The sequence below is a fragment of the Staurois parvus genome, unplaced genomic scaffold (genome assembly GCF_062004578.1).
Source record: "Staurois parvus isolate SC_StPar_1 unplaced genomic scaffold, SC_StPar_1.0 ptg000163l, whole genome shotgun sequence".
Taxonomy (NCBI): Eukaryota; Metazoa; Chordata; class Amphibia; order Anura; family Ranidae; genus Staurois; species Staurois parvus.
The window spans coordinates 2,953,906-2,980,185 of record NW_028317959.1 but is presented as its reverse complement, the minus strand read 5'-3'; the positions used below and the strand labels follow the sequence as shown (position 1 = coordinate 2,980,185).

The 26,280-nt window shown below is 41.5% G+C and overlaps 1 protein-coding gene across 3 annotated transcripts in view; it reads left to right on the top strand.

Moving 5' to 3' along the window:
- Window positions 1–26,280, top strand: part of LOC149463005 (sodium-dependent neutral amino acid transporter B(0)AT2-like) — a 134,711-nt gene that overhangs the window by 89,876 nt on the left and 18,555 nt on the right. For all 3 annotated transcript variants that reach the window (XM_089676071.1, XM_089676069.1, XM_089676070.1), the window contains exons 5-10: window positions 1,970–2,142; window positions 3,473–3,583; window positions 5,391–5,632; window positions 18,813–18,987; window positions 19,078–19,279; window positions 24,582–24,741. In XM_089676071.1, coding sequence (XP_089532197.1) covers window positions 1,970–2,142; window positions 3,473–3,583; window positions 5,391–5,632; window positions 18,813–18,987; window positions 19,078–19,279; window positions 24,582–24,741 — 1,063 coding nt within the window. The remainder of the gene's footprint in view (window positions 1–1,969; window positions 2,143–3,472; window positions 3,584–5,390; window positions 5,633–18,812; window positions 18,988–19,077; window positions 19,280–24,581; window positions 24,742–26,280) is intronic.

Below are 26,280 nucleotides of genomic sequence, written 5' to 3'. Positions count from 1 at the left end.
TTCTTCTTCATCCTCATCCTCTTCTTCTTCATCCTCATCCTCTTCTTCTTCATCCTCATCCTCTTCTTCATCCTCATCCTCTTCTTCTTCTTCTTCTTCTTCTTCTTCTTCCTCATCCTCTTCTTCTTCCTCATCCTCTTCTTCATCCTCATCTTCTTCCTCATCCTCTTCTTCTTCTTCTTCATCCTCATCCTCTTCTTCTTCTTCTTCTTCATCTTCTTCTTCATCCTCATCCTCTTCTTCTTCATCATCCTCTTCTTCTTCATCATCATCCTCTTCTTCTTCTTCTTCTTCTTCATCCTCATCTTCTTCATCCTCATCATCTTCTTCTTCTTCCTCATCCTCTTCTTCATCCTCATCTTCTTCTTCCTCTTCTTCATCCTATTTTTCATCCTCTTCTTCATCCTCTTCCTCTTCTTCTTTTTCTTCTTTTTGTCTATCTCTTGCAAGTCACTGCTCATGCGCAGATTTTTTATCGGTAAAAAATCGGCCGATTGGCCCATTAATGCCGCGAAAATCGGCCGATCGGCCGATTTTTTTCCAACTTTACCAAAAAACAAAAATGGCCAAAATCCCGAAAAACGGCCGACCAAATCGCCCACTAACGATCCGAAAATCGGCCGATTTTATTTTCGGCCGACAAATCGGCCGATTTTCGACCCATCTATGGCCTGCATTAGTCTAGTGGAGGAAGCACTAGTGGAGTCTCATTGTGAAGCTCTGGCTTAGCTCTCGCTTTGCAGGTTTTCATTGAGATCTTTGTAGCTCCTTCCACTTGGTGCCTACAGCGATCTGTAGGAGATGCATTTCTGCCTGAAAAGTCAAGATGACAGCACAGTACCATAAATGACATAGGACACCTAGGCTTGTCTGGTTGAATCTGTTGTTAACCCTGATAGACACACGCTATAGACCAGCCTTTTGCAACCATTTTTACCCTAGAGGAACCTTTGGTATAATTTTGAGGTCTGTGGAATCCCTGCTCTTTACATTGTAGCAAGAATGCCACCCCTACAGATAAAATTATCATTTGTATCGTGTCTTCGACGTTACCAAGTGGTATTGGCCCTGGGAATACGCAGACACCATCAGCCCAGACGCACACACACACCCCTCTTCCTGGCCCTATTGATTAAAGGAAAACCTAACTGGTCTCTTCCAAACAATTGTTTAATTTGAAGGATAAGGTTCACCTTTCATTACATTTTACGCCCATATTCAGGGTGTAGCATATTACGAAAGCACCCGCCCCCTGATCCCTTGTTCTGAACGCTGGCAGGGGATCTCTTTCCCCCCCCCCCTCCCCCGCTAGCTGTCATAAATTTAAAAAACTTTGGCCTTGCAGGGCTCCGCCCGCCCAGCCAAGTCATCCATTTACAGTGTTCTGTGAATGGGAAAACTGCAAGTCCCGACAGCCTTTGTGGGTGTCGGCTTGTAGTTCTCAGTGAACCACCACAGCGCTTTGGAGCGCTGTGGTAGTCTATTGATTCTTGCTGTCAGAGTATATCTGCTTGCCCGTATGAGATATGAGTGCACAGATAAACTGACAGGTCTGCAGGAGTCCTGCATGGCACCAGAGATCTGATTGCTAGTGCAATGCTTTCCAGGCTCCCAAATCAAAATCTAGTAAAAGCGCATTTTTTTTTACCTGCAAAAAAATGTGCATTTATTATTTTTTGTTAAATGGCGAACTTATTCTTTAACAGTATGTAAAAGGTTGATATTGATGTTGTATGTTAATGGTGTGGCGGTGGCCGGGGACACCTGGACTGGTGTGGCGGTGGCCAGGGACACCTGGACTGGTGTGGCGGTGGCCAGGGACACCTGGACTGGTGAGGCGCTGGTCAGGGACACCAGGACTGGTGTAACAGTGACCTGTTGATTTTTTTGTTTGGTTTTTTGTTTTTTTTTGCCTTGATATACACTTTAATGTCCTTCTCTGGCCATGTGTGTTTTTGGTATTTTACAGAGTTGGAGTGTGCCAAGAGTACACCCACTACATACTTCTGGTACAGAAAAGCCTTGGATGTTACAGAGTCCATTGGAGCATCAGAGATGAACTGGCCATTGACAGGGTGTCTTATTCTTGCCTGGATACTGGTTTGCGGTGGTATGATCAAAGGGATCAAGTCTTCTGGGAAAGTAAGTTGATGATATGTCACAGTAATGAATGTGTTGTAACTGCTTTCACCATTCATGTCTGAAGAGTAAAATGTTGCATGGTATGAGAAGTTAAAAGGAGTTTGTAGCATTGGGATTGTTTGTATCATAGCGGAGTAGATTACCAGAAGCTCTTAGAGCAGACCAGTTGTCTAAGGCCCATTTACACCATTGCAGCGAGATGTGTTGTGGTAACCCACATTACATGGTTTAGCAATTTGCAGTGCCATTCGTTTTGAATGGCATGCCAGTTGAGTTCTGATGTGTTGCCAACCCATTCTGAGAGTGTAAATCAGTCTTTACTGTAACCATTACTTATGAAACTGAAGCTGCTGAACTTTTACCTGTTTGTAAGGTGTAGTAATCATTGCTCCAGGTTCCTTGTGAAAAAGGTCGTATGGTCTTTACTGATTGGTGACAATTAAGCAGACTTGGTCAGTATGTACCTTCAGTTCCTCTTCAGCAGAGAATACCTCGCCACGCTTTTGTTTGCACCATAGACTATTGAATGACAAGCTTAACAAATAACCTGTGAATTCCAAAACATTGTCTGTGCCAACACTTCAATTCCAGAGCTTCTATCGGCCACTAAGGTTTTGGCATAGGATTAATAAATGCTGGGAGTGGGACTTACCATCAGGAGGGGGGTGCGGGTGCTAATGTCCTGTACGCAGGTCTGGCTTGAAATCCAAAGACATTCAAAGGGACCCAGAAAGTAATTTCAAGAAAAACACTACCGAGTGTTGTTAACAAATCTGATGACAGGACCTGACAGGTTCACTTTGAGCTGTTTGTAGCTAAATAGATAAGATCTCATATCTGCATTCGTCATTTAGAAAACCTTGTGGTGGTTACTTTTTTAGGATCTTATTTTTCTGTCAGAACCCATATAGAAGACCCTGAGGTTTTGCCCATTCCTCCTCAGATTTCCTGATTTAATAGGCTTAAAACTGGAAAAAAACTCTTCTTTCTCTATGCCGTGGAAACTTTCAGTGCTTTGAATGTGTAAAATCAGCCATAGGTAGAGCCTTAAAACCAGTTAAGATGTCCTGAATCGCATATTAGCTGCTCTGCAGTTGCACCAAAGGTGACAATAGGTAGCTGTGTTATTTGGTTGTATTTTATTCTTTAGCTTCTACATTTCTTAAATAATAAATGCAATTTTCGCCATTGGGACACATATGGCAAAAAAAGTGACGGGTTAAAACCCTTCTTTACTCTGTCTAAAATGAAAAAAATGTTCCCTTTAGTTCTAGTTTAAGGGCTGAAACTCAGGTTCACTTTTAGTGAATACATTCATATGCTTTTCCAGGTGATGTACTTTAGCTCGGTTTTTCCTTACGTTGTGCTCTTGTGCTTCCTTATCCGTGGATTGTTACTGGATGGTGCTGTGGATGGGATTCGAATCATGTTTACGCCAAAGGTATGGGATCATAGCTTCTACAGACCACTGATCTTCATTTGTGTCATCTTAAATAATTCTCCTTACTCAAACATGTTTTACATAAAAAAACTATTAGGTGTGTTTTATCGCTGTACATGTAGCAATAAGAATTGGTTCTGGTGTGAATTCAAAGAGGGGATGTTCTACATGAAGAAGATGAATCCATTGGTAAGGTATGGTGCGTGTAGACCTAGCTCAAGCCCTAAACTTCTTCCTATCTGGTCAACATGGAAGAATCGCTCATCAGAAAATCAAATCTTTGATATGTGGGTCATCTCGCTTGGAAATTTTCAGCGTCAACTAACAGTAAAGAGAGATGTAGTTGGTGTTCTCGCTGTTGCCGGGTCATGCTGCGGCTCAGCCACAATATAACCCCAAATTGTGGTATTAAACAAACTCTGTCTTGATTAATCAGCAAATCTTTTTTGAAAGCTCTGAAGAAGGGTGAGGACTATGCCCAGAAGCATCGTGTCTGTGTCTGACGCTCTTGTTAAACATTTTAAATGAATCTCCAAGCAAAATGATTGTTCTTACTAGGTGCTCCCAACCACATACCCAGGATTTGATGATCTAATGAGCCATTCTTCCATTGGGATCAGAGAGGCCGTAGCCCATGCAATTTTCTTCCCTGCAATCACGGGTGGGGGAATTTCTCCCACAGAGCTATTTTGTTCTCCTGTTCGGGGGGGGGAGCGCAATGAGCTGTCCCTGCTGGGAGAATACGGTGATTATTGCTAGCGGCTATAGCTGCTGGCAATAATCAAAAGCTAGAAATCTGACATGCTGGTTGTGCTCAAGTCAGCCTGACCATAGATGGATTGAATCTCGTCCAGTCCCTGCTGAACCAGACGGGATTCGAGCCATCTATGGCTGGTTTGACAACTGAGTCAGGTCTACACACACTATACATAGCCTTATAGAAGTTGCCAGTCTGCAACTTGGGGACATGACTTTTGGTCATGGACCTCCCTCCCAGTACAACTAGAACTTGTCACAATTGAGGTTATGTAAGAATCTCAATATTGAAAATATTCTAATTATGCTGGTCTACTGATTACATTTTTGTTTGCCCCCTTATTTAGCTTTTTTACTTTGTCTAAGCCTGATTATGAGTTGGGTCAAAGTTTATGTAATCTTAGAGTTGCCGCCTTGTTGATTGCGCAACTCATACACTATCCCACAGCTCCTGGGAGTGGTTAGGAGCATCAAATAGCAGAGACCTGTAGTTGATTGCATTTTTATTAACTATGGGGAACTGTGGTTTGATCCTGTTTTGCCCTCTCTGTAGGTAGTAGACAGTGTGGGGTCAAAGTCAGAAACCATCACTCTTCAGGGGACTTCTAGCCCCTAAAACTCAAATTGAAACTTCGGACTTAAAAGCTGGCCATACACTGGCAGAAATTTGACTGGTTCTGTAGGACCCAGTTAAATTTCGATCACTGTGTTGCCGTTTCCTCTCCTTGGAAGTCATTCCTTTGATCGACTCCTGTTGAAGGGGCAAGCTGGAAAATATTTGTTGACCAGTGGCTGCAGCTTCGGGTGCTGCTTTCAGAATACGATGGGGCATGGGGGAATTCTTCCACCAGCCTCTTTGGCATGGATGGAGGAATCTGTTAGCCACTGGATCACTGAAAAGAAACTGCATGTGGCCAGCTTTTGTAAGTGAATTCAATTACGTAGGCAAATATATATCTTTCAAAGATTAGCCAGCACTGTTGTGATTGTTTAATACTGAAATTTCCGTTTTTTCTTTGTTTTTAAAAACAAATGTTTTCTATTTTTTCAGCTGGAAATTTGGGGCGACGTTCAAGTTTGGCGCCAGGCAGCTACTCAGGTCTTCTTTGCATTGGGCCTTGGATTCGGAAGTGTGATAGCATACTCTAGCTATAATGATCGTAATAATAACTGCCACTTTGATGCTATTCTGGTGTCATTTATTAACTTCATGACTTCCATCCTGGCAACACTCGTGGTGTTCGCTGTCTTGGGATTCCGAGCCAACATTGTTGCAGAGAAATGTGTTGAAAAGTAAGTAAGTGAACTTGTTTTGTTCTTAATTTCCAAGGGGAAACAAACCAAATGATGTCCAGAGATAGGAAGATTTCTTTTGAAAAAAAATGTGCTCATCTGATCATTTTAACCTCACACGCTCAGCAGCATTTTCATTGTTTTGCTATGGTGTGATGGTGAGGCAGGGACCGTGACAAAATTGCTCCCACTTCTGTTGTGAAAAAAGAATTGTGGTTCATTAGTCATTGAGGTTTCCCAACATATTGGAGAAGCTATGGAGGAGATTTACTAAAACTAGAGCACTCAGAATCTGGTGCCGCTGTACATGGACCAGTAACAAAATAAAACAATTACACCTGCACGTGGATGTGATAAACCAGGGTATATTGACAGGGCCCCCTATGAACCCACATCCAGGGATATTGAGGTCTTGCTGCCCTCCTACGACTGGGGAAGTCCAGCAATACTGCAGAAAATAAAGCAAAATTAAAAAGGCGCACCAGCCTAGTGCATTATCCCTGTGAGTTTAGTAGTAGTATGAAGAGCTAAAATCATACTCGCAAACACAAGTGATATATGGGACGTAAAGCCAACATTCGTGGCACAAATGATGTACAGACCCAAGTGGACCCAACGCCAGCAGAAGCGCCATCCAGGATCCAAGACAGCTTGCGCGTTTTGGGTGTACCTGATGAAGAGGGGGTACCCCCTGTATATTAAGTAATTGTCTTAGATGATTTTCTTTATGTATTGATTCATGCATGGGCAGCCCAAATGTGTTAAAGCAACATTCTGATAAGCACAGCCTGCCTCTAAGTTGACTATTTCATGTGCCCTTTTGTGTATAAAAACAAATATAAAAAGGAGTTACTCGACCGATTGTCAAATGGAGAAATTCAAAAACATAGGACCTGTGTTAGCTTTTCATAAATGTCAATGGTAGAAGGGGAGCGTTGCTTTAGGACAACATCTTATTTGTGTGTTACTTGCCATTCTAGCTTTAGAACACTGAGCAAAAAATACTGATAGTTTGCACTTAAAAGTGTAATAGTTTTGCCAATGTAGATCCAAGTTCCTATTTTAGGCTCCTTTCATACAAAGGGTCAGTTTGTCAGGCGGACCTGATCAGACAGTCCAATGAACTCTATGGACCGGCGGGTGTACACGGGCTTGTGTCCGTTTACACCTGCATACCTCTGGTCCAATCCGATCCGCTACATAAAAAAAAAAAAAAACAGAAGGGGATCCATCATCCTCTGTCTCAGCAGATTGGATCAGAGTGCAGTAAGGTGTAAACAGACAGGGTAGTTTGTTTACATTTGGCCACTCATAGAGCAGAGCAGGCTTGTCCGTGTTCACTTTGCAGAGACTTAGCGGACACGGATGGCTCATCCGCCTGCTCTGTTCTGATAAGCAGGAATCAGCGGACAGATCCCCTGCTGATCAAAACAGAGTCTGCCCTGCGTGGAAGGGGCCTAATACTATTTAAGTATAAAGCTGTTTAAATATACATACCTGATCCTGGTTGTTGCTACATGGGTGAATGTGTCTGGGTTACTGAAAAACATCTAATAAGAGTTCAGGTGAAACTCCTTGTGATGGAACGCCCGTCACCCCGATTGGGTGTTTCCGTCGGAGAACTGCTTCCATGCCGCTAGGTCACAGGACCAAGGTTCTATAGCCAGGCATTGCACCCAAGACTGAACAAGACTAACTTAGATTCCAAACTGGAAAGCTTTATTGAACAGAAATACAGATTTTTATACACTTCAGAAATAGGGGCATTCCCCACATGAACAATAAAAACAAATATTACACATTGGGATAAACATCCCCCACTGATTAGGTAATGAGGTCAGGTTGACACCAGACTAATCCCATCATTTAGGAACCTCCAGGGGGACCAAACAATAGGTGACTCAACTAACTCCATTAACAATGGGACAACACACAATGGTAAACACATCACACCTTAATAAACAGATTACAGCAAGAGTCCTCAGCATCAGATTGTTTTGAGATGATTATATTAACATCTGCTTTGAGTCTGAATATAGGGGGGGGGGGGTTGCAGCAGTCAATGCTGGTTTGGGCACAGAGACCCAAATCTGTACCTTGGTCCTCCAGTTCTCAGAGTCAGTGTGTTTTGGGCACACATGGACTTAAATCTGAAGTAAAAGGTCCCCCCAGGCACACACCTCCCAAAGACTAGAGCCCCCTCAGATGCCAGGGCCTATGGTGAATAGGCAAGAGGATAGCCTGCAGTCCCCTCCAAAAGCCCCTGTTCCGGTGGGGTCTATCACACTCCTGGCTTGCATATTTTCTCCAAATCAGTGACTCAGATCGCATTAAGACGAAAAGATCAGCATAAAATCCAAGGTTACTAACATTTTCAGAAGTAGACGTTGGCACAGGCAGTTTTCTGAACATCCAAATCTTTGTAAGAAGAAAATGTTTGGCTTTCCAAGTTTAACACATTAATGAGCTGTATAGTTAAGTCTATCAGCCTGCAGGTCATTTTAAAGAAAATCTGTCATAAGAAAAACATTGACTTTGATTACAGATCTCCCCTAAAATGCTACTTTTTCTGGAAGTCATGCTAAGCTTCCGGCTTCAGATTTTTTAAAAGCAAGTGTCCCGGATCATGTTCACAAATACAGACTTCTGATTTTCTGAACCAATGACCTGGAATAAACATGCAGATCAAGCAAATATTGAAGCCAGTGGGTCACCATCCAGTGGCAATATTAGAAGGAAGTCAGATTTACTTTAAAGCATAAAGCCAGGAAATGTTATTTTTTGGGAGAACAGCACCAGTGAAATAAATTACCTCTAATGATTGGTATCTTATGTTTGGGTGGCTGCTTTTTTACTGTACAAATACTATCCATTGATGGTGGATACTACAAACAGCACTCCACTTCTGTGGTGCAAGTAAGAGTTCTGGTTCTAATACAGTGTGGATGTTGTGTTTTTCAGCATCCCCTTCTCTCCCCTCATCCATTCAAAAAGCCTTCTATTCTTTTCACAGATGCAATATGTTCTGTGAATGGAGGACAGAGTATATCAGCTACCTGCACCTCTTCTCCCCTTACCCATCTACAGAACACTTTGTCTTCTGTGAATGAATACAAGACTTTTTGTTAATGGACAAGCAATGGGGTGGGTAGCGGGGCTTCTACACAAATGACACTGTATGAGACGCGGAATTCTTAGTTGCAGGTCAAGGAGAAGAAAGCTGTGCATCCAGTATCAATTAAATTGAATTTGTTCAGTAAACAACAGTCATCCAAGAATAGGATACCCAGCATTAAAGCTGACTTATTTTACTTGTGCTGTTACTAAATACATTTTTTTAAGCAGTCCATAGATTATGCAAACTACGGGTAGAAAGAAAGAAAGTTGCTTGGTTCCGGTGTTGGTTCTGAGGGTGTTGATGGGGGAATCCCTCCTGCAGCGCTATTGTGTTCTGCTGGCAGGAAGCATCCCCCCATCCCGAGCCTGCTCAACATACAGTTGTGCTCAAAAGTTTGCATACCCAGCCAGAAAGTGTGAAACTGTGGGATTTATATTGAAAATATGACTGATCATGCCAAACAAGTCTTTTATGCAAGGATAGTGATCATACGAAGCCATTTTTTACCATATAGTTATTTGGCTCCTTTTTAAATCATATTGATAACAGAAATCACCAAATGACTATGATCAAAAGTTTACATACCCTGGAATGTTTTGCCTTGGTGTAGGCGCACAAGGTGACATACACAAGGTAAAATGGCAATTAAAGGTTAATTTCCTACTATTCTACTTCCTATTTCTAAGGAGTATAATACAAGAATTCTTTTTTTAACAGAAGAAATAATACAAGTATACTTAAACGAAAATGAGCTGCATGGTTGAGTTGCCAGAAAGAAGTCTTAACTGAGCCCAGTTACAATATGCCTGACAACACCTTGAGACTACTTTTTTTGTGGCATTGGCGCAGTTAAGAATTCTTTCTGGCAACTCGACCATACAGCTAATTTTTGTTTAACCGCTTGCCGCCCTGCCACTGTGTTTATACGTGTGCAGGGCGGCAGTGGAGCGCAAAACCACGTTTAAAAACGGGTTCCGCGCTCCCGACACTTTCGCGGGCAGGGGGCGCGCGCGCGCGCGCCCGCCGACCCGCGGGTGATCCGATTCGATCCAGGAGGGATCAATCATTAGATTTCAGCCAGTGATTTCTGGCTGAAATCGGATGATCGGTCCCTGTCCTATCCTGTCCTGTGTTGATATTTACACAGGGCAGGATATGATGTCATTCTTCTCTGCCTGGACACATTCCGTTCCAGACAGAGAAGAAGAGACATTTAAACGTGAGTAAAACACTACACTAACAGTTAGAACACACTCTAGGACACATTTAACCCCCTGATTGCTCCCCCCCAGTTAACCCTTCACTGCCCTGTCACCAGTGTACCTGATCAGTGAAGCGATTTTTATTGATCACTGTATCAGTGTCGCTGGCGACTTCCAATAGTGCTAGCGCCCCTCCCAGATAGCGCCAGTTTGCCCCCCAGTACACCAATAAAGCCATTTAACCCCTTAATTTCCCCCCCCACCCCCCCAGTTAACCCCTTAACTGCCCTGTCACCAGTGTCACTGATCAGTGAAGCGATTTTTACTGATCACTGTATCAGTGTCGCTGGCGACTTCCGATAGTGTTAGCGCCCCTCCCAGATAGCGCCAGATTGCCCACTAATACACCAGTAGTCCCGTCTAACCCCTTGATCGCCCCCCCCCCCCCCCTGAGTTGACCCCTTCACTGCCCTCTCACCAGTGTCACTGATCAGTGAACCAATTTTTACTGATCACTGTATCAGTGTCGCTGGCGACTTCCGTTAGTGTTAGCGCCCCTCCCAGATAGCGCCAGATTGCCCGCTAATACACCAGTAGTCCCGTCTAACCCCTTGATCGCCCCCCCCCCCCTCCCCGAGTTGACCCCTTCACTGCCCTGTCACCAGTGTCACTGATCAGTGAACCAATTTTTACTGATCACTGTATCAGTGTCGCTGGCGACTTCCGTTAGTGTTAGCGCCCCTCCCAGATAGCGCCAGATTGCCCGCTAATACACCAGTGATCCCGTCTAACCCCTTGATCGCCCCCCCCCTCCCCCCTGAGTTGACCCCTTCACTGCCCTGTCACCAGTGTCACTGCTCAGTGAACCAATTTTTACTGATCACTGTATCAGTGTCGCTAGCGACTTCCAATAGTGTTAGCGCCCCTCCCAGATAGCACCAGTTTGCCCGCTAGTACACAGATAATCACATTTGACCCCTTGATTGCCAGGAACACGCTTACTTGCACGCTAAACCTTCATTGCTAGTATAGTGTCTGATTGGATCAATATCTTTGATCAGATCAGCGCTATACCAGCATTCACATTACTTTAGTATCCCCAAAAACGCAGTGTTAGCGGGATCAGCCCCAACACCTGCCAGCACCTGCGTTTAGCCCCTACGCCCCCCCCTTCTCCCCCGGCAAGTGCAGTGTCAGTAGATAACTGTCACTTGATACATATTACACACAAAACCGCAGTGTTCACAGAATCAGGCCTGATATCTGTTAGCACTTGTCGGTAAATTTTTTGTAGCGGTTCAAGCAGTCCCTGACAGCCAGGCGCTCTTTTTCCCGTGAGTCGCACTAGGTACCTGTAAATTTAGTGGCCAAAATGTCTAAGCAAAGGTACACTAGTGAAGAGGCCTATAGGATTCTGAGCATGTCAAGTGAGAGCGAAGGGGAAGACTCACTGGCAGAATCAGGCTCAGAATACGAACCTATAGACAGCAGCGGCACCCTGACAGCTAGCTCAGGCGACGAGGAAGTGGTCCCTGCTAAGGTCAGGCGTACCCGATCCCATTCCCAGGTTGCTGAGGTGGTACAAATGCATGATGACTCTCATATGCAGCAGAGTGCCAGTACTAGTGCCGCAGTATCTTTTGGTGAACTGGCGAGCACCAGCGGCCTAGTACGTCCTGGTCGTAGGCATACCAGCACTGCAGTATCACTTGGTGACGTGGCGAGTCCCATAAGTGCAGTACAAGCTGGTGCGGTGGCGAGCACAAGTAGTGTCCCGCGGCCACCAAGAATTCGCAGACAGGCCCGTAGAGCCCCTAGTGTCCTTCCGGATGTGCTTGCAAATCCCGATTGGCAGCCCACAAATTCTGCAGCACCCGTACTTCCCCCATTCACTGCCCAACCCGGAATTCAGGTGGAAACAGCAAATTTAAATACTCCCCTTAATTTTTTTGAGCTGTTTTTCACAGAAGATCTTTATGCATTGATTGTGGATCAAAGCAATTTATATGCACGCCAATTTATCGCCGCCAACCCAAATTCAAACCTTGCCAGACCATTCGCATGGAAACCCATTACGGTTTCCGAATTTAAAGTTTTTTTGGGCCTAACCCTCAACATGGGCATTAATGATAAAAATCAATTGCGGTTGTATTGGTCCACCGACCCTCTTGTTCACATGCCCGTGTTCTCTGCTGCCATGGCCAGGCATAGATATGAGAGTATAATGCGTTTTATGCACTTCTACGACAACTCACTCAGTCTTCCTCGGGGTGACCCTGAATTTGACCGGCTCCACAAAATTCGGCCCCTCGTAAATCACTTTAACCAAAAATTTGCAGATGTGTATACTCCCCAGAAAAACATCTGCATCGATGAGTCCCTCATTCAATATTCTGGCCGCCTTGTAATCAAACAATATCTCCCCAGCAAGCGTGCCAGATATGGGATCAAGATGTATAAGACCTGTGAGAGGGCAACAGGCTATACATGTAAGTTTCGGATTTACGAGGGAAAAGATAGTTACTTGGAGCCCCCCGGATGCCCAGACTACATGGGGAGCAGTGGCAAGATAGTTTGGGACTTGGCGTCATCCTATTTCCACATGGGGTACCACTTATACGTGGACAATTTTTATTCAAGCGTGCCACTATTTAGACATTTGTTCAATTTGGGAATTTGCACATGTGGCACTGTGCGATCTAATCGCCGAGGCTTCCCCCAACGGCTTGTAAATACCCGTCTTAAAAAGGGGGAAAAAGCCTGCTTGAGAAATGAAGAATTGCTCGCAGTGAAGTGGAAGGACAAACGGGATGTTTACCTCCTGTCTTCCATTCATGCAGATACGACCGTCCAAATTACCACGGCAGCTGGTGTTGTTGAGAAGCCCCTCTGTGTCCACGATTATAACCTTAACATGGGAGGGGTGGACTTCAATGACCAGATGATGCAGCCGTATTTAGTTTCCCGAAAATCCAAACGCTGGTACATAAAAGTGTCAGTTTATTTATTTCAATTGGCTCTATATAATGCTTTTGTTCTCTATAAAGCAACTGGACATAGTGGATCATACCTAAATTTCCAGTTAGAGAACATCAGGGCCCTTTTGTATCCAGAAGGTGCTGTGCCCCAAATCCCTCTCCCAGATGCAGTTAGCCGTCTGCATGAGAGACATTTTCTCGATACCATTCCTGGTACCCCAACCCAAAGAAGACCCCAAAAAAGATGTCGTGTCTGCAGCAAACGTGGAATTAGGCGTGACAGCCGCTATTGTTGTCCCTCCTGTCCTGGCCAACCTGGCCTCTGCATCAAGCCCTGCTTCCGCCTCTACCATACACTAGTGAACTATTAGTATAGGGTACAGCACGGCACAGATCAGGGCACATTTACACAGGGTCTCAAAAGATGTTCGGTAGTCAGGAAACTGGCTATCGCATTTGGAGAGACCCTACCAGCTGTTTAAATGTTTGAAGTTTGGAAAAAAAAGTTAAAAAAAATAAAAAAAATAAATAAAAGTACAAATACCCCCCAAAAAAATAAAAAAATGTAAAAACCAAAAATAGTTATAGTTTTTTTTGTTGTTGTCATTTTTGTGATTGTTCGACTTTCACTGGTTTATTGTTGTTTTATTGTTAACCATTTGTTTGCAGGAATGCTTTCAGCTGCAGCGCTGACCTGTTTATTCTGACAGCAACAGGAACTTGCTCTCAGAATAGACATAAGTCAGCGTGAGCAGCGCTGTTGGATGAGATTTTTCATCCGCAGTTATAAAAAACAGAATATATGCCAAAGCATGGGGGCCTGGGGTGGCCTGTGGGTGGATGGCCCCTATGCTTCGGCATATATATTTTATATTTGTTGGCACATTTCATGTGTGCCCACCATTAGAAGTGGGTGGATTGAGGGAGGTTTCTAATGGTGGGCATACCACCACACACTTTTCCTTATAAAGTTGTTTTATTGAGTTTATGTTTTATTGTTAACCATTGTTGATTTTTTTGCAGGAACGTCAAACTGCAGCACTGACCTGTTTATTCTGACAGCAACAGGGTCTTGCTTTCAGAATAGACATAAGTAGGTGTGTGCAGTGCTGTCGGATGAGATTTTTCATCCGCAGTTAAAAAAAAGAGAATATATGCCAAAGCATGGGGGCCTGGGGTGGCCACTGGGTGGATGGCCCCTATGCTTCGGCATATATATTTTATATTTGTTGGCACATTTCATATGTGCCCACCATTAGAAGTGGGTGGATTGAGGGAGGTTTCTAATGGTGGGCATACCACACACTTTTTCTGGCAGAGATTTCTTCTCTTTTTTTTCATTCAGCCCACAGGCTGCATAAAGAAAAAAAGAACATAGCATATACACCCAACAAGGACCAGTGACGTACTGGTACATCACTGGACTTTGAATGGTTATACCAGGGTGATGCCTGCAGCTGCAGGCATCATCCTGGTTTTATTTTTTTCAGCCGGAAATGGGCTTTCATGTAAAAGCATTCCTAGTGGTTAATTAGCTGCAGAATTGCCTTTACAAGCAGCGGGAGAAAATGGCCCCCCCTCCCCCTCCCTGAGATTTGCTTTCCAAAAAGGGGTCATTTGGGGGTGTTTGTTCTATCCTGGTATTTTAGCACCTCAAGAGATGTGATGGGCGGTCAGAAAGTAAAAGCTGTGTAAATTTCAAATTATCTATACCATAGTTTGTAGACGCTATAACTTTCACACAAAGCAATCAATATACACTTATTGGGATTTTTTTTACCAAAAACATGTAGCAGAATACATTTTGGCTTAAATTTATGACTAACTTTGAGTTTACGATATATTTTTTATAGCTGAAAGTAGAAAAAATTGTTTTTTTTTCAAGATTTTCGTGTTTTTTTGTTTATAGCGCCAAAAATAAAAAGCGCACAGGTGATCAAATACCACCAAAAGAAAGCTCTATTTGTGTGAAAAAAAGGACGTAAATTTCGATTGGGTACAGCATTGCATGACCGCGCAATTATCATTTGAATTAGTGCAGCGCTGTATAGCAAAAAAAGGCATAAATTACAGTATCTATACCATAGTTTGTAGACGCTATAACGTTCACACAAAGCAATCAATATACACTTATTGGGATTTTTTTTACCAAAAACATGTAGCAGAATACATTTTGGCTGAAATTTATGACTAACTTTGAGTTTACGATATATTTTTTATAGCTGAAAGTAGAAAAAATTGTTTTTTTTTCAAGATTTTCGTGTTTTTTTGTTTATAGCGCCAAAAATAAAAAGCGCACAGGTGATCAAATACCACCAAAAGAAAGCTCTATTTGTGTGAAAAAAAGGACGTAAATTTCGATTGGGTACAGCATTGCATGACCGCGCAATTATCATTTGAATTAGTGCAGCGCTGTATAGCAAAAAAAGGCATAAATTACAGTATCTATACCATAGTTTGTAGACGCTATAACGTTCACACAAAGCAATCAATATACACTTATTGGGATTTTTTTTACCAAAAACATGTAGCAGAATACATTTTGGCTGAAATTTATGACTAACTTTGAGTTTACGATATATTTTTTATAGCTGAAAGTAGAAAAAATTGTTTTTTTTTCAAGATTTTCGTGTTTTTTTGTTTATAGCGCCAAAAATAAAAAGCGCACAGGTGATCAAATACCACCAAAAGAAAGCTCTATTTGTGTGAAAAAAAGGACGTAAATTTCGATTGGTTACAGCATTGCATGACCGCGCAATTATCATTTGAATTAGTGCAGCGCTGTATAGAAAAAAAAGGCATAAATTACAGTATCTATACCATAGTTTGTAGACGCTATAACGTTCACACAAAGCAATCAATATACACTTATTGGGATTTTTTTTACCAAAAACATGTAGCAGAATACATTTTGGCTGAAATTTATGACTAACTTTGAGTTTACGATATATTTTTTATAGCTGAAAGTAGAAAAAATTGTTTTTTTTTCAAGATTTTCGTGTTTTTTTGTTTATAGCGCCAAAAATAAAAAGCGCACAGGTGATCAAATACCACCAAAAGAAAGCTCTATTTGTGTGAAAAAAAGGACGTAAATTTCGATTGGGTACAGCATTGCATGACCGCGCAATTATCATTTGAATTAGTGCAGCGCTGTATAGCAAAAAAAGGCATAAATTACAGTATCTATACCATAGTTTGTAGACGCTATAACGTTCACACAAAGCAATCAATATACACTTATTGGGATTTTTTTTACCAAAAACATGTAGCAGAATACATTTTGGCTTAAATTTATGACTAACTTTGAGTTTACGATATATTTTTTATAGCTGAAAGTAGAAAAAATTGTTTTTTTTTCAAGATTTTCGTGTTTTTTTGTTTATAGCGCCAAAAATAAAAAGCGCACAGGTGATCAAATACCACCAAAAGAAAGCTCTATTTGTGTGAAAAAAAGGACGTAAATTTCGATTGGGTACAGCATTGCATGACCGCGCAATTATCATTTGAATTAGTGCAGCGCTGTATAGCAAAAAAAGGCATAAATTACAGTATCTATACCATAGTTTGTAGACGCTATAACGTTCACACAAAGCAATCAATATACACTTATTGGGATTTTTTTTACCAAAAACATGTAGCAGAATACATTTTGGCTGAAATTTATGACTAACTTTGAGTTTACGATATATTTTTTATAGCTGAAAGTAGAAAAAATTGTTTTTTTTTCAAGATTTTCGTGTTTTTTTGTTTATAGCGCCAAAAATAAAAAGCGCACAGGTGATCAAATACCACCAAAAGAAAGCTCTATTTGTGTGAAAAAAAGGACGTAAATTTTGATTAGGTACAGCATTGCATGACCGCGCAATTATCATTTGAATTAGTGCAGCGCTGTATAGCAAAAAAAGGCATAAATTACAGTATCTATACCATAGTTTGTAGACGCTATAACGTTCACACAAAGCAATCAATATACACTTCTTGGGATTTTTTTTACCAAAAACATGTAGCAGAATACATTTTGGCTGAAATTTATGACTAACTTTGAGTTTACGATATATTTTTTATAGCTGAAAGTAGAAAAAATTGTTTTTTTTTCAAGATTTTCGTGTTTTTTTTGTTTATAGCGCCGAAAATAAAAAGCGCACAGGTGATCAAATACCACCAAAAGAAAGCTCCATTTGTGTGAAGAAAAGGACGTAAATTTTGTTTGGGTACAGCATTGCATGACCGCGCAATTATCATTTGAATTAGTGCAGCGCCAAACAGCAAAAAAAGGCCTGGTCATTAAGGGGGGTAAATCCTCTGGGGCTCAAGTGGTTAAGAATTATTGTGTTGTGCTTCCTTAGAAAAAATCCACGCGGTCTTTTTCCAGAGCAGTTTGTATTTCTTCTGAGGTTACCTGTAGGATTTCCTTTGTATCCCAAACAATTCTCCTTGCATTTGTGGCTGCGATCTTTCTTGGTCTACCTGACCTTGGCTTGGTATCAAGAGATCCCAGAGCTTTCCACTTGATAAGTGATTGAACAGTACTGAATGTCATATTCAAGGCTTTGAATATCTTTTTATATCCCTTTCCATCCTTATGAAGTTCCATTACCTTGTTAGGCTCCATGTACAAGGGGACGTTTGGAAAACACTTCTGAACGATGGAAACTGACTGCTGGAAAACGTAGGTTAAAAAATGTCTGTTCAGCTGCATTTGCATACCGTGTTTATGCGCGTTTATGAGCGTTTGCGTTTAGAAGCGCTTTTTAAAGATAACCTCAGGAGACCTTCCAAAATGCCCAGAATGTACTGAAAAACAGTAAAAAATTAACTATTTCAGACATGTGGAGAGAAATAGAGAGAGCAGAAGCAGAGAGAGCAGTATTTGTTGAGGTTATCTTTTTTTTTTTTTTTTTTTTTTGTGGTGTTTGGATGTGTTCCAGCTCATTTCTGTACAGAAATTATTGCAGCAGTGTCTACCATATTTTCTTTCATGCAAAACCTCTAAGTGTGGTGTGCTAGGTCCATTTGAGTACTGGGAAAACGCTTTGCATGCATTTTTCATGATGAAAAAAGGCTCTGGACAGCATCTGGAAATGGAAGAGTAAAAAAAACGGTTAGCCGCATTTACAAGCGTTTGGCGTTTGAAACGCTGATAAAATCTACTCCTGAACGCAAGTTTGTTGGGTTCAAAAAACAACTGTACATGGACACAGGAGAGTTCAGAGGCTGCTGAAAAAAAACGCTGAACAGCTCCTAAACACGAGTTTATCAGCTGCATTGTACATGGAGCCTTACGCAGGTCTTTTGACAGTTCTTTTTTGCTCCCCATGGCTCAGTATCTAGTCTGCTCAGTGCATCCACATGAGAGCTAACAAACTCATTGACTTTTTATACACAGACACTAGTTTCAATGTAAAAAGCCACAGATGTGGGAAATTAACCTTTATTTGCCATGTTAATCTGTGTGTATCACCTTGTGTGTCTGTACCCACAGAGCATGTCAACTTTTGATCATGGCTATTTGGGTGATTTCTGTTACAAAGGAGCCAAATAACTATGAGATAATAAATGGCTTCACATGGTCATTATCCTTAAATAAAAGACCGTTTCTTAGCATGATCAGTCATATTTTCAATATAGATGCCAAAATGTCACGATTTCTGTCAGGGAATGCAAACATTTGAGCACAACTGTACATTGGAGTGTGGGAGATAGGAAGCACATTACAGACTCTTATAATACAAGACCACTGATTCTTGCATTAAATGGTTTCATAAAGTCAAATTAACAATAAACACAAATTAAAGAGTACACATTACAACGTTAGCATAGATGTGTAGATGACATTAGTGGTTTTCTAATATATGTGATTTCTTTTTTTTTTTTTTTAACAGGAATTTGCTAGGTATCGATGGGCTGATTTTTAATGGCATTTTGACAAACAACTTAATACCAGGAGATAACATGACTGTTGAGCAGTACAGCCAGTGGTACATGAATACCAATCAAACCATCAATCTGACAGGATACGGCATTCAGAATTGCCAGGTGGAGGACGAGATGAACAAGGTCTGGAATTTCCATCTAATTGTAAGACATTAGCATGTCTGTATAGTCACTGGAACAACTCCCTGATCTCTCTTTTCTCTGTGTTGGCAGGGTGTGGAAGGCACAGGTTTGGCATTCATCGTGTTCACGGAAGCTATGACTCTTTTACCTGCCTCCCCATTTTGGTCTTTGTTGTTTTTCCTGATGCTGCTAAATCTGGGGCTTAGTACTATGTTTGGGAACATGCAGGGAATTATCACCCCACTGCTGGACAATTTTTCATGCTTACGCAAGAAGAAAACATTATTCACAAGTAAGGACATCCAGCCTCTATTCTGCCAGAATTTTTAAAGAGCACATTTGTGCTTAATGTGGTTGTACATCTCAGACATGAATACAGCGTATCCCTCTATAGAGTGTGCTTGTCTCAATCCAGAGCACCAAAAGTCATTTATGTCTGCTGTCTTGATCCTGTGCTAGCTGCATAGGTCAGTTCTGACAAGTTTTTTTTTTTTTACACCAAGAGGTGAAAAGGTGACAAGAGAGGGAGCTCCAGCACACAGCCTGTGATTGACAGTCTCAACTCTGTTCCTGGGTGCTGTGTGAAGGGGGATGTGTTCCTTCCCTCCAATCAGCTATCCTTTACTGAGCTCTGCAGAGTGTAACTTCAGCTCCCTGCCCTCTGCTTTCTGAAAGCTCAGACAAGCTGTATAAATTCAGCATCTTGAACAGCTGTAGAGAAGAACAGACTGTAGATAAACAGGTGCAACTTATGCAGGAGGATTTGTTTATTCTCTGTGTATCACCTTATGCCAGTCACCTCACTGTGTATAGTAAGGGTTTATAAACAACACAAAAACAGCGCAAAATCTAAAATTAAAATAACACAAATAAATAAACACTACATTTATAATAAGTGTCCGTGAAAAAAAAATATATATAAGTCCTTATTCCCATCAAAACCAATAAAAAAATCAAAAAAATCAAAAATCTTCCAAATGTACTTCCACCTATCCACCACATGAGAAATAATGTTGACCGCACTCACCAGATGGAGGTGAGTAGTGATCCTTATGGGATATAAGGGATCCTATAACCCCTTCAAAGGAACTCAAATCTCCTTCTTCACCCTGCTATGGTATAGCACTCGTCTCCACTCTATTCCTCCATGGATTCCAGCTAGCCTGCAACAAAACCAAATGGACCCTGTCTAACAGTTCACATTAAAAACAAGAGGTTTAGTCGCACACATTTGCAAATATATATGTTATGTCACAGTGGCTATGTCAAGGTATCCCAGTGTATTGAGGACTGCAATACATTGGGATACCTTGACATAGCCACTGTGACATAACACATATATTTGCAAATGTGTGCGACTAAACCTCTTGTTTTTAATGTGAACTGTTAGACAGGGTCCATTTGGTTTTGTTGCAGGCTAGCTGGAATCCATGGAGGAATAGAGTGGAGACGAGTGCTATACCATAGCAGGGTGAAGAAGTAGATTTGAGTTCCTTTGGAGGGGTTATAGGATCCCTTATATCCCATAAGGCTCACTACTCACCTCCATCTGGTGAGTGCGGTCAACGTTATTTCTCACGTGGTGGATAGGTGGAAGTACATTTGGAAGATTTTTGATTTTTTTATTGGCTTTGATGGGAATAAGGACTTATATATATATATATATATATATATATATATATATATATATATATATATATTCACAGACACTTATTATAAATTTAGTGTTTATTTGTGTTATTTTAATTTTAGATTTTGCGCTGTTTTTGTGTTGTTTATTATTGGTGTTTTTCACTGGTGCACAGCTGCATAATCATATAGTTTTTTCCTTCTTTTTCTGGCGCTGGGATATATACTTTATAGTAAGGGTTTATAACCACTTTAAAGTGAATCCGTCTGCCATTTTTTAAATTCTTTATTTGTAATTTTAACATGTCAGTCATTCTAAACATTTAGAAGTTATGGTCCCGCACCACAAAAAAAACTAGAAAACCTTGTTGGTGGCCAGTAAGAATGGACAGCCACTAGGTTTAACCACTTGAGCCCCAGAGGATTTACCCCCCTTAATGACCAGGCCTTTTTTTGCTGTTTGGCGCTGCACTAATTCAAATGATAATTGCGCGGTCATGCAATGCTGTACCCAAACAAAATTTACGTCCTTTTTTTCACACAAATAGAGCTTTCTTTTGGTGGTATTTGATCACCTGTGCGCTTTTTATTTTTTGCGCTATAAACAAAAAAACCACAAAAATTTTGAAAAAAAACAATATTTTCTACTTTCAGCTATAAAAAATATATCGTAAACTCAAAGTTAGTCATAAATTTAAGCCAAAATGTATTCTGCTACATGTTTTTGGTAAAAAAAATCCCAATAAATGTATATTGGTTGCTTTGTGTGAAAGTTATAGCGTCTACAAACTATGGTATAGATACTGTAATTTATGCCTTTTTTTGCTATACAGCGCTGCACTAACTCAAATGATAATTGCGCGGTCATGCAATGCTGCACCCAAACGAAAATTACGTCCTTTTTTTCACACAAATAGAGCTTTCTTTTGGTGGTATTTGTTCACCTGTGCGCTTTTTATTTTTTGCGCTATAAACAAAAAAACCACAAAAATTTTGAAAAAAAACAATATTTTCTACTTTCAGCTATAAAAAATATATCGTAAACTCAAAGTTAGTCATAAATTTAAGCCAAAATGTATTCTGCTACATGTTTTTGGTAAAAAAAATCCCGTGCATTAGCGGGCAAACTGGCGCTATCTAGGAGGGGCGCTAACACTATCGGAAGTCACCAGTGACACTAATACAGTGATCAGTAAAAATCTGTTCACTGTAATCAATGACACTGGTGACAGGGCAGTGAAGGGGTTAACTGGGGGGGCGATCAAGGGGTTAAACGGGATTACTGGTGTACTGGCGGGCAGTCTGGCGCTATCTGGGAGGGGCGCTAACACTATCGGAAGTCGCCAGCGACACTGATACAGTGATCAGTAAAAATTGGTTCACTGATCAGTAACACTGGTGACAGGGTAGTGAAGGGGTTAACTGGGGGGGGGGGGGTGATCAAGGGGTTAAACGGGATTACTGGTGTACTGGCGGGCAAGCTGGCGCTATCTGGGAGGGGCGCTAACTCTATCGGAAGTCGCCAGCGACACTGATACAGTGATCAGTAAAAATTGGTTCACTGATCAGTGACACTGGTGACAGGGCAGTGCAGGGGTTAACTGGGGGGGCGCGATCAAGGGGTTAAACGGGATTACTGGTGTACTGGCGGGCAAACTGGCGCTATCTGGGAGGGGCGCTAACTCTATCGGAAGTCGCCAGCGACACTGATACAGTGATCAGTAAAAATTGGTTCACTGATCAGTGACACTGGTGACAGGGCAGTGCAGGGGTTAACTGGGGGGGGGGGGGCGATCAAGGGGTTAAACGGGATTACTGGTGTACTGGCGGGCAAACTGGCGCTATCTGGGAGGGGCGCTAACTCTATCGGAAGTCGCCAGCGACACTGATACAGTGATCAGTAAAAATTGGTTCACTGATCAGTGACACTGGGTGACAGGGCAGTGAAGGGTTTAACTGGAGGGGGGGGGGGGGGGCGATCAAGGGGTTAAACGGGATTACTGGTGTACTGGCGGGCAATCTGGCGCTATCTGGGGGGGGGTGATCAGGGGGTTAAATGTGTCCTAGAGTGTTCTAACTGTAGTGTAGTGCTTGTGTACTCACTTTTTGATTGTCTTCTTCTCTGTCTGGAACGGAATGTGTCCAGGCAGAGAAGAATGACATCATATCCTGCCCTGTGTGTATGTCAACACAGGACAGGATAGGACAGGGACCGATCATGTGATTTCAGCCAGAAATCACTGGCTGAAATCTAATGATTGATCCCTCCTGGATCAAATAGTGTCACCCGCGGGTCGGCGGGAGCACGCGCGCGCGCCCCCTGCCGGCGAAAGTGTCGGGAGCGCGGAACCCGTTTTTAAACGTGGTTTTGCGCTCCACTGCCGTCCTGCACACGTATATACACAGTGGCAGGGCGGCAAGCGGTTAAAGGCTATCATTTCTGGTTTCAGAAGCAGAAATGTCATCATGCCTCTGCATCTGCCAACTACAAAAGATGACAATATGGTAGCAGGGGGAGTGAAGCTGCATAGAAGGATCCACTGGAAACCAGCTGCCACTTTATTTCATGGAGGTAGCACCTCTTTTTATAAAACAAAAATATTTAATTTAAATTGAACTTGTTTCCAGACTATGGATACTGAACTATTTATGTGTTCTTAATAGATCAACTGAGAGTAATAAATAAGAGTCAAAGAGCACTCCCCTTTCTAGCTGCTTGTACTTTCAAGTAATTAATTTTCAAACATCTCGCATAGCAAAGACTCTAGACTAAGTTTCAGTCTGTTTCTAACAGCTTAGATAAAGCTGCTGTTGGCAGGTTGCCAAAGACGGTTTTCATAGAAAATCGCTAAGAGTTCAGTGCCTGTGTTGTGAAATTTTAAACTTCATTTCACCACAAGTCTGTTAGATACAGAGGTAAATGAGGGCTTGATATACAGTGTTGTTTTCTGCTTGTTTAGAATATGTAAATACTTTAAAGTGAACCTGTACCCAGACTATGCACACCAAAGTAAAAACTCCATTTTGCTTAAGAAAAAAAAGAAATCTTAACTTGATTTACCACATTATATTGCAGGTTTTTCTTTATTTTGGAAATATTGATACAAGCTTGTCAACAATTTTTAAAATTGCTAACGAAGGGTATGAAAAGTTGCTGCTTCAGCCATAAGAGTCTTTAAAAGTGATTGCAGAGAATACAAAATAGCTTGTGCATCAATTACATGTTACATTGTTTTTTTGTAATAAAAGCTGAGTTTCCATTAAGGCCCCTTTCACACGGACGGTCCGATCGGGTCCGCCTTTCAGTTTTTCAGGCGGACCCGGTCAGACCATCTATAGATCTCTATGGACCGGCGGGTGTCAGCAGACAAGTGTCCGCTGACACCTGCCGTCATCTGATCCAATCCTGTATGCCAAAAACAGACGGATGGGGATTGTTCCCCATCTGTCTGGTGGATCGGATCAGATGGAAACAGACAAGCGGTCCATTTCCATCCGACCGCCCCAAAGAAGACAGCGGACACTGCTTGTGTCCGTTCTGCAGCAGCGGAGCAGACACAGACCTGTCATCCGCCTGCTCAGCGGGGATCAGCGGAAAGGTCCCCCGCTGAGCAGGCGGATCCACTGACGGGTGTACCCCTTCTGAAAGGGACCTAAGGCTTTCACAGCAGTTTGTGTCTTTCCACACTAGTGCAGGAAGGCTGTCTGAGTATTTTTTGATTATCCTGAACATATCTCTCCAGGTCAGACAAATGAATAATCAAAAATGGGTGAATGTGTTTAAATTTTCTGTAATATGTAGCCATATCTTCATTTTTTGTCTGTATAACCGCATAATTTTTTTTAAAGAACATATTATTATGTGGTATCTGGCTATTTCTTTCTAACGGGAAAATGTCATTTTTAAATAATAAGAAATTCAATAATTAATCTTTTGTTTGCTTCTTTATTGCTTTTCATTTCAGTTCTATGCTGTTTTGTCGGCCTGCTAATTGGCTTATTATTTGTTCAGCGATCGGGATCCTACTTTGTCACCATGTTTGATGATTATTCAGCCACTTTACCCCTCATCATCGTGGTTATATTTGAAAATTTGGCAGTAGCCTGGGTATACGGAGCAGACAGGTATAATATAGGTTTCATTTCCAAATGGTATGGTTGAAAGAAAAAAAAAAAAAACATTGTGTGCATCTGTGTGTTTGTGTATGTATATTGTGATATTTGAGAAGTCTCGATCACTAGCTAACTAGCTAACCATGTAAAAGCAAACAGTCTTTATTTTCTAAAGGGCAATCGAAAAACAATATTTTCAGCATAAAACAAACAAAACAGTTCATAAACTTCAGATACAAAAACAAATATTCGGCTCACCACCACCATAAACTTGTCCTACAACAGGGTTTAAGGTTTTTGCCTGCTTCAGGTATTTAGAAAATGGGTCACAGGAGCCCAGCAGATAAATAGCCCACATCCCTCACAACTGTGTATTGTTCCACATCTATGGACAACAGCTGGCTGCTTCCTGCCCTGTTCTTCCCTCTCCCACAGATGGCGTTTTCCCTCTGAATTCCAGGACACACATCAGGACTTTGCAATCCTGGGAAGAATGTAAATCGTTTTTCACTCTTTGCCTGATCACTTCGGAACCCATGACCCTGCATGGGTGAAAATCCTTGGGTACTTCTCACTGCTTCTTTACGTCCCCCTTAATGAGATAACAACCCAAACAACAGTGAGACACATATCACATCCCCCATATATACACACCTACATACCTTCCTTGAATTATTTGGGTGCAGACCCACAAAAAATTCCTCCTTTGGTTGTAAAACCTAATTTCAATTTGCAGGTGAAGTAGGACAACTTGTTTGTTTTTAAACTTTAGGTTTTAACCCCTTCACAGCTAAGGGTAAAACAAATCTTAACGCCCAAGCACAATTTTGCAACATTGACACGTGTTACTACTTTGTACATCCAGGTGATTTATACCTTTTTTCAGGACAAATTGAGCTTTCATTTGGTGGTAAATGGTAATGGATATCTCCTGATTTTTTTTTTTTATTATCAAAGGAAAACTGGCCCAAAATAGTAAAAAAAAAATCATTTTTTTAAATTTAGCTATGTGTTTCTTGTTACTACCATAACCTACCACCAAAGAACAACCCAAAATAAATGTTCCAGCTCTTCAGGATCGCAGCGATACCATATATGTGGATGTTATTTGTTGTTTGTACCTGTAGTACAGCCCAGAAACAATAGTGCGCATTTTGTTTTTCGTTTACCTAAAACACACTGACACTAATACCAATTAAAAAAAAAAATCCTGACCTTTGACCCAAATACTTACCCTGGCACTGAACTAGATCAAACTGAGATCTAGGTATTTTTTATTTTATTTTTAAATATTTATTTATCTTTTTTTTTTCTTTTTTTTTTAAAGCAAACATTTTTTTTTTCCTTCTATGCCAGGAGTTAGAGAGATACAATGTATCTCTCTCCTCCATTCATTGAGAGAGAAAATAAAACAAGGGGGCCAGGCTGTACAGTGACTGATCACTGTGATAGCCAATCAGAGGCTATCACAGTAATCCTGTGACCCAAAATCGGGAGTCCCGATCGTTCGAACGGGACCCCAGGCCTCTCATTGAAACCTCAGGCTTTGTA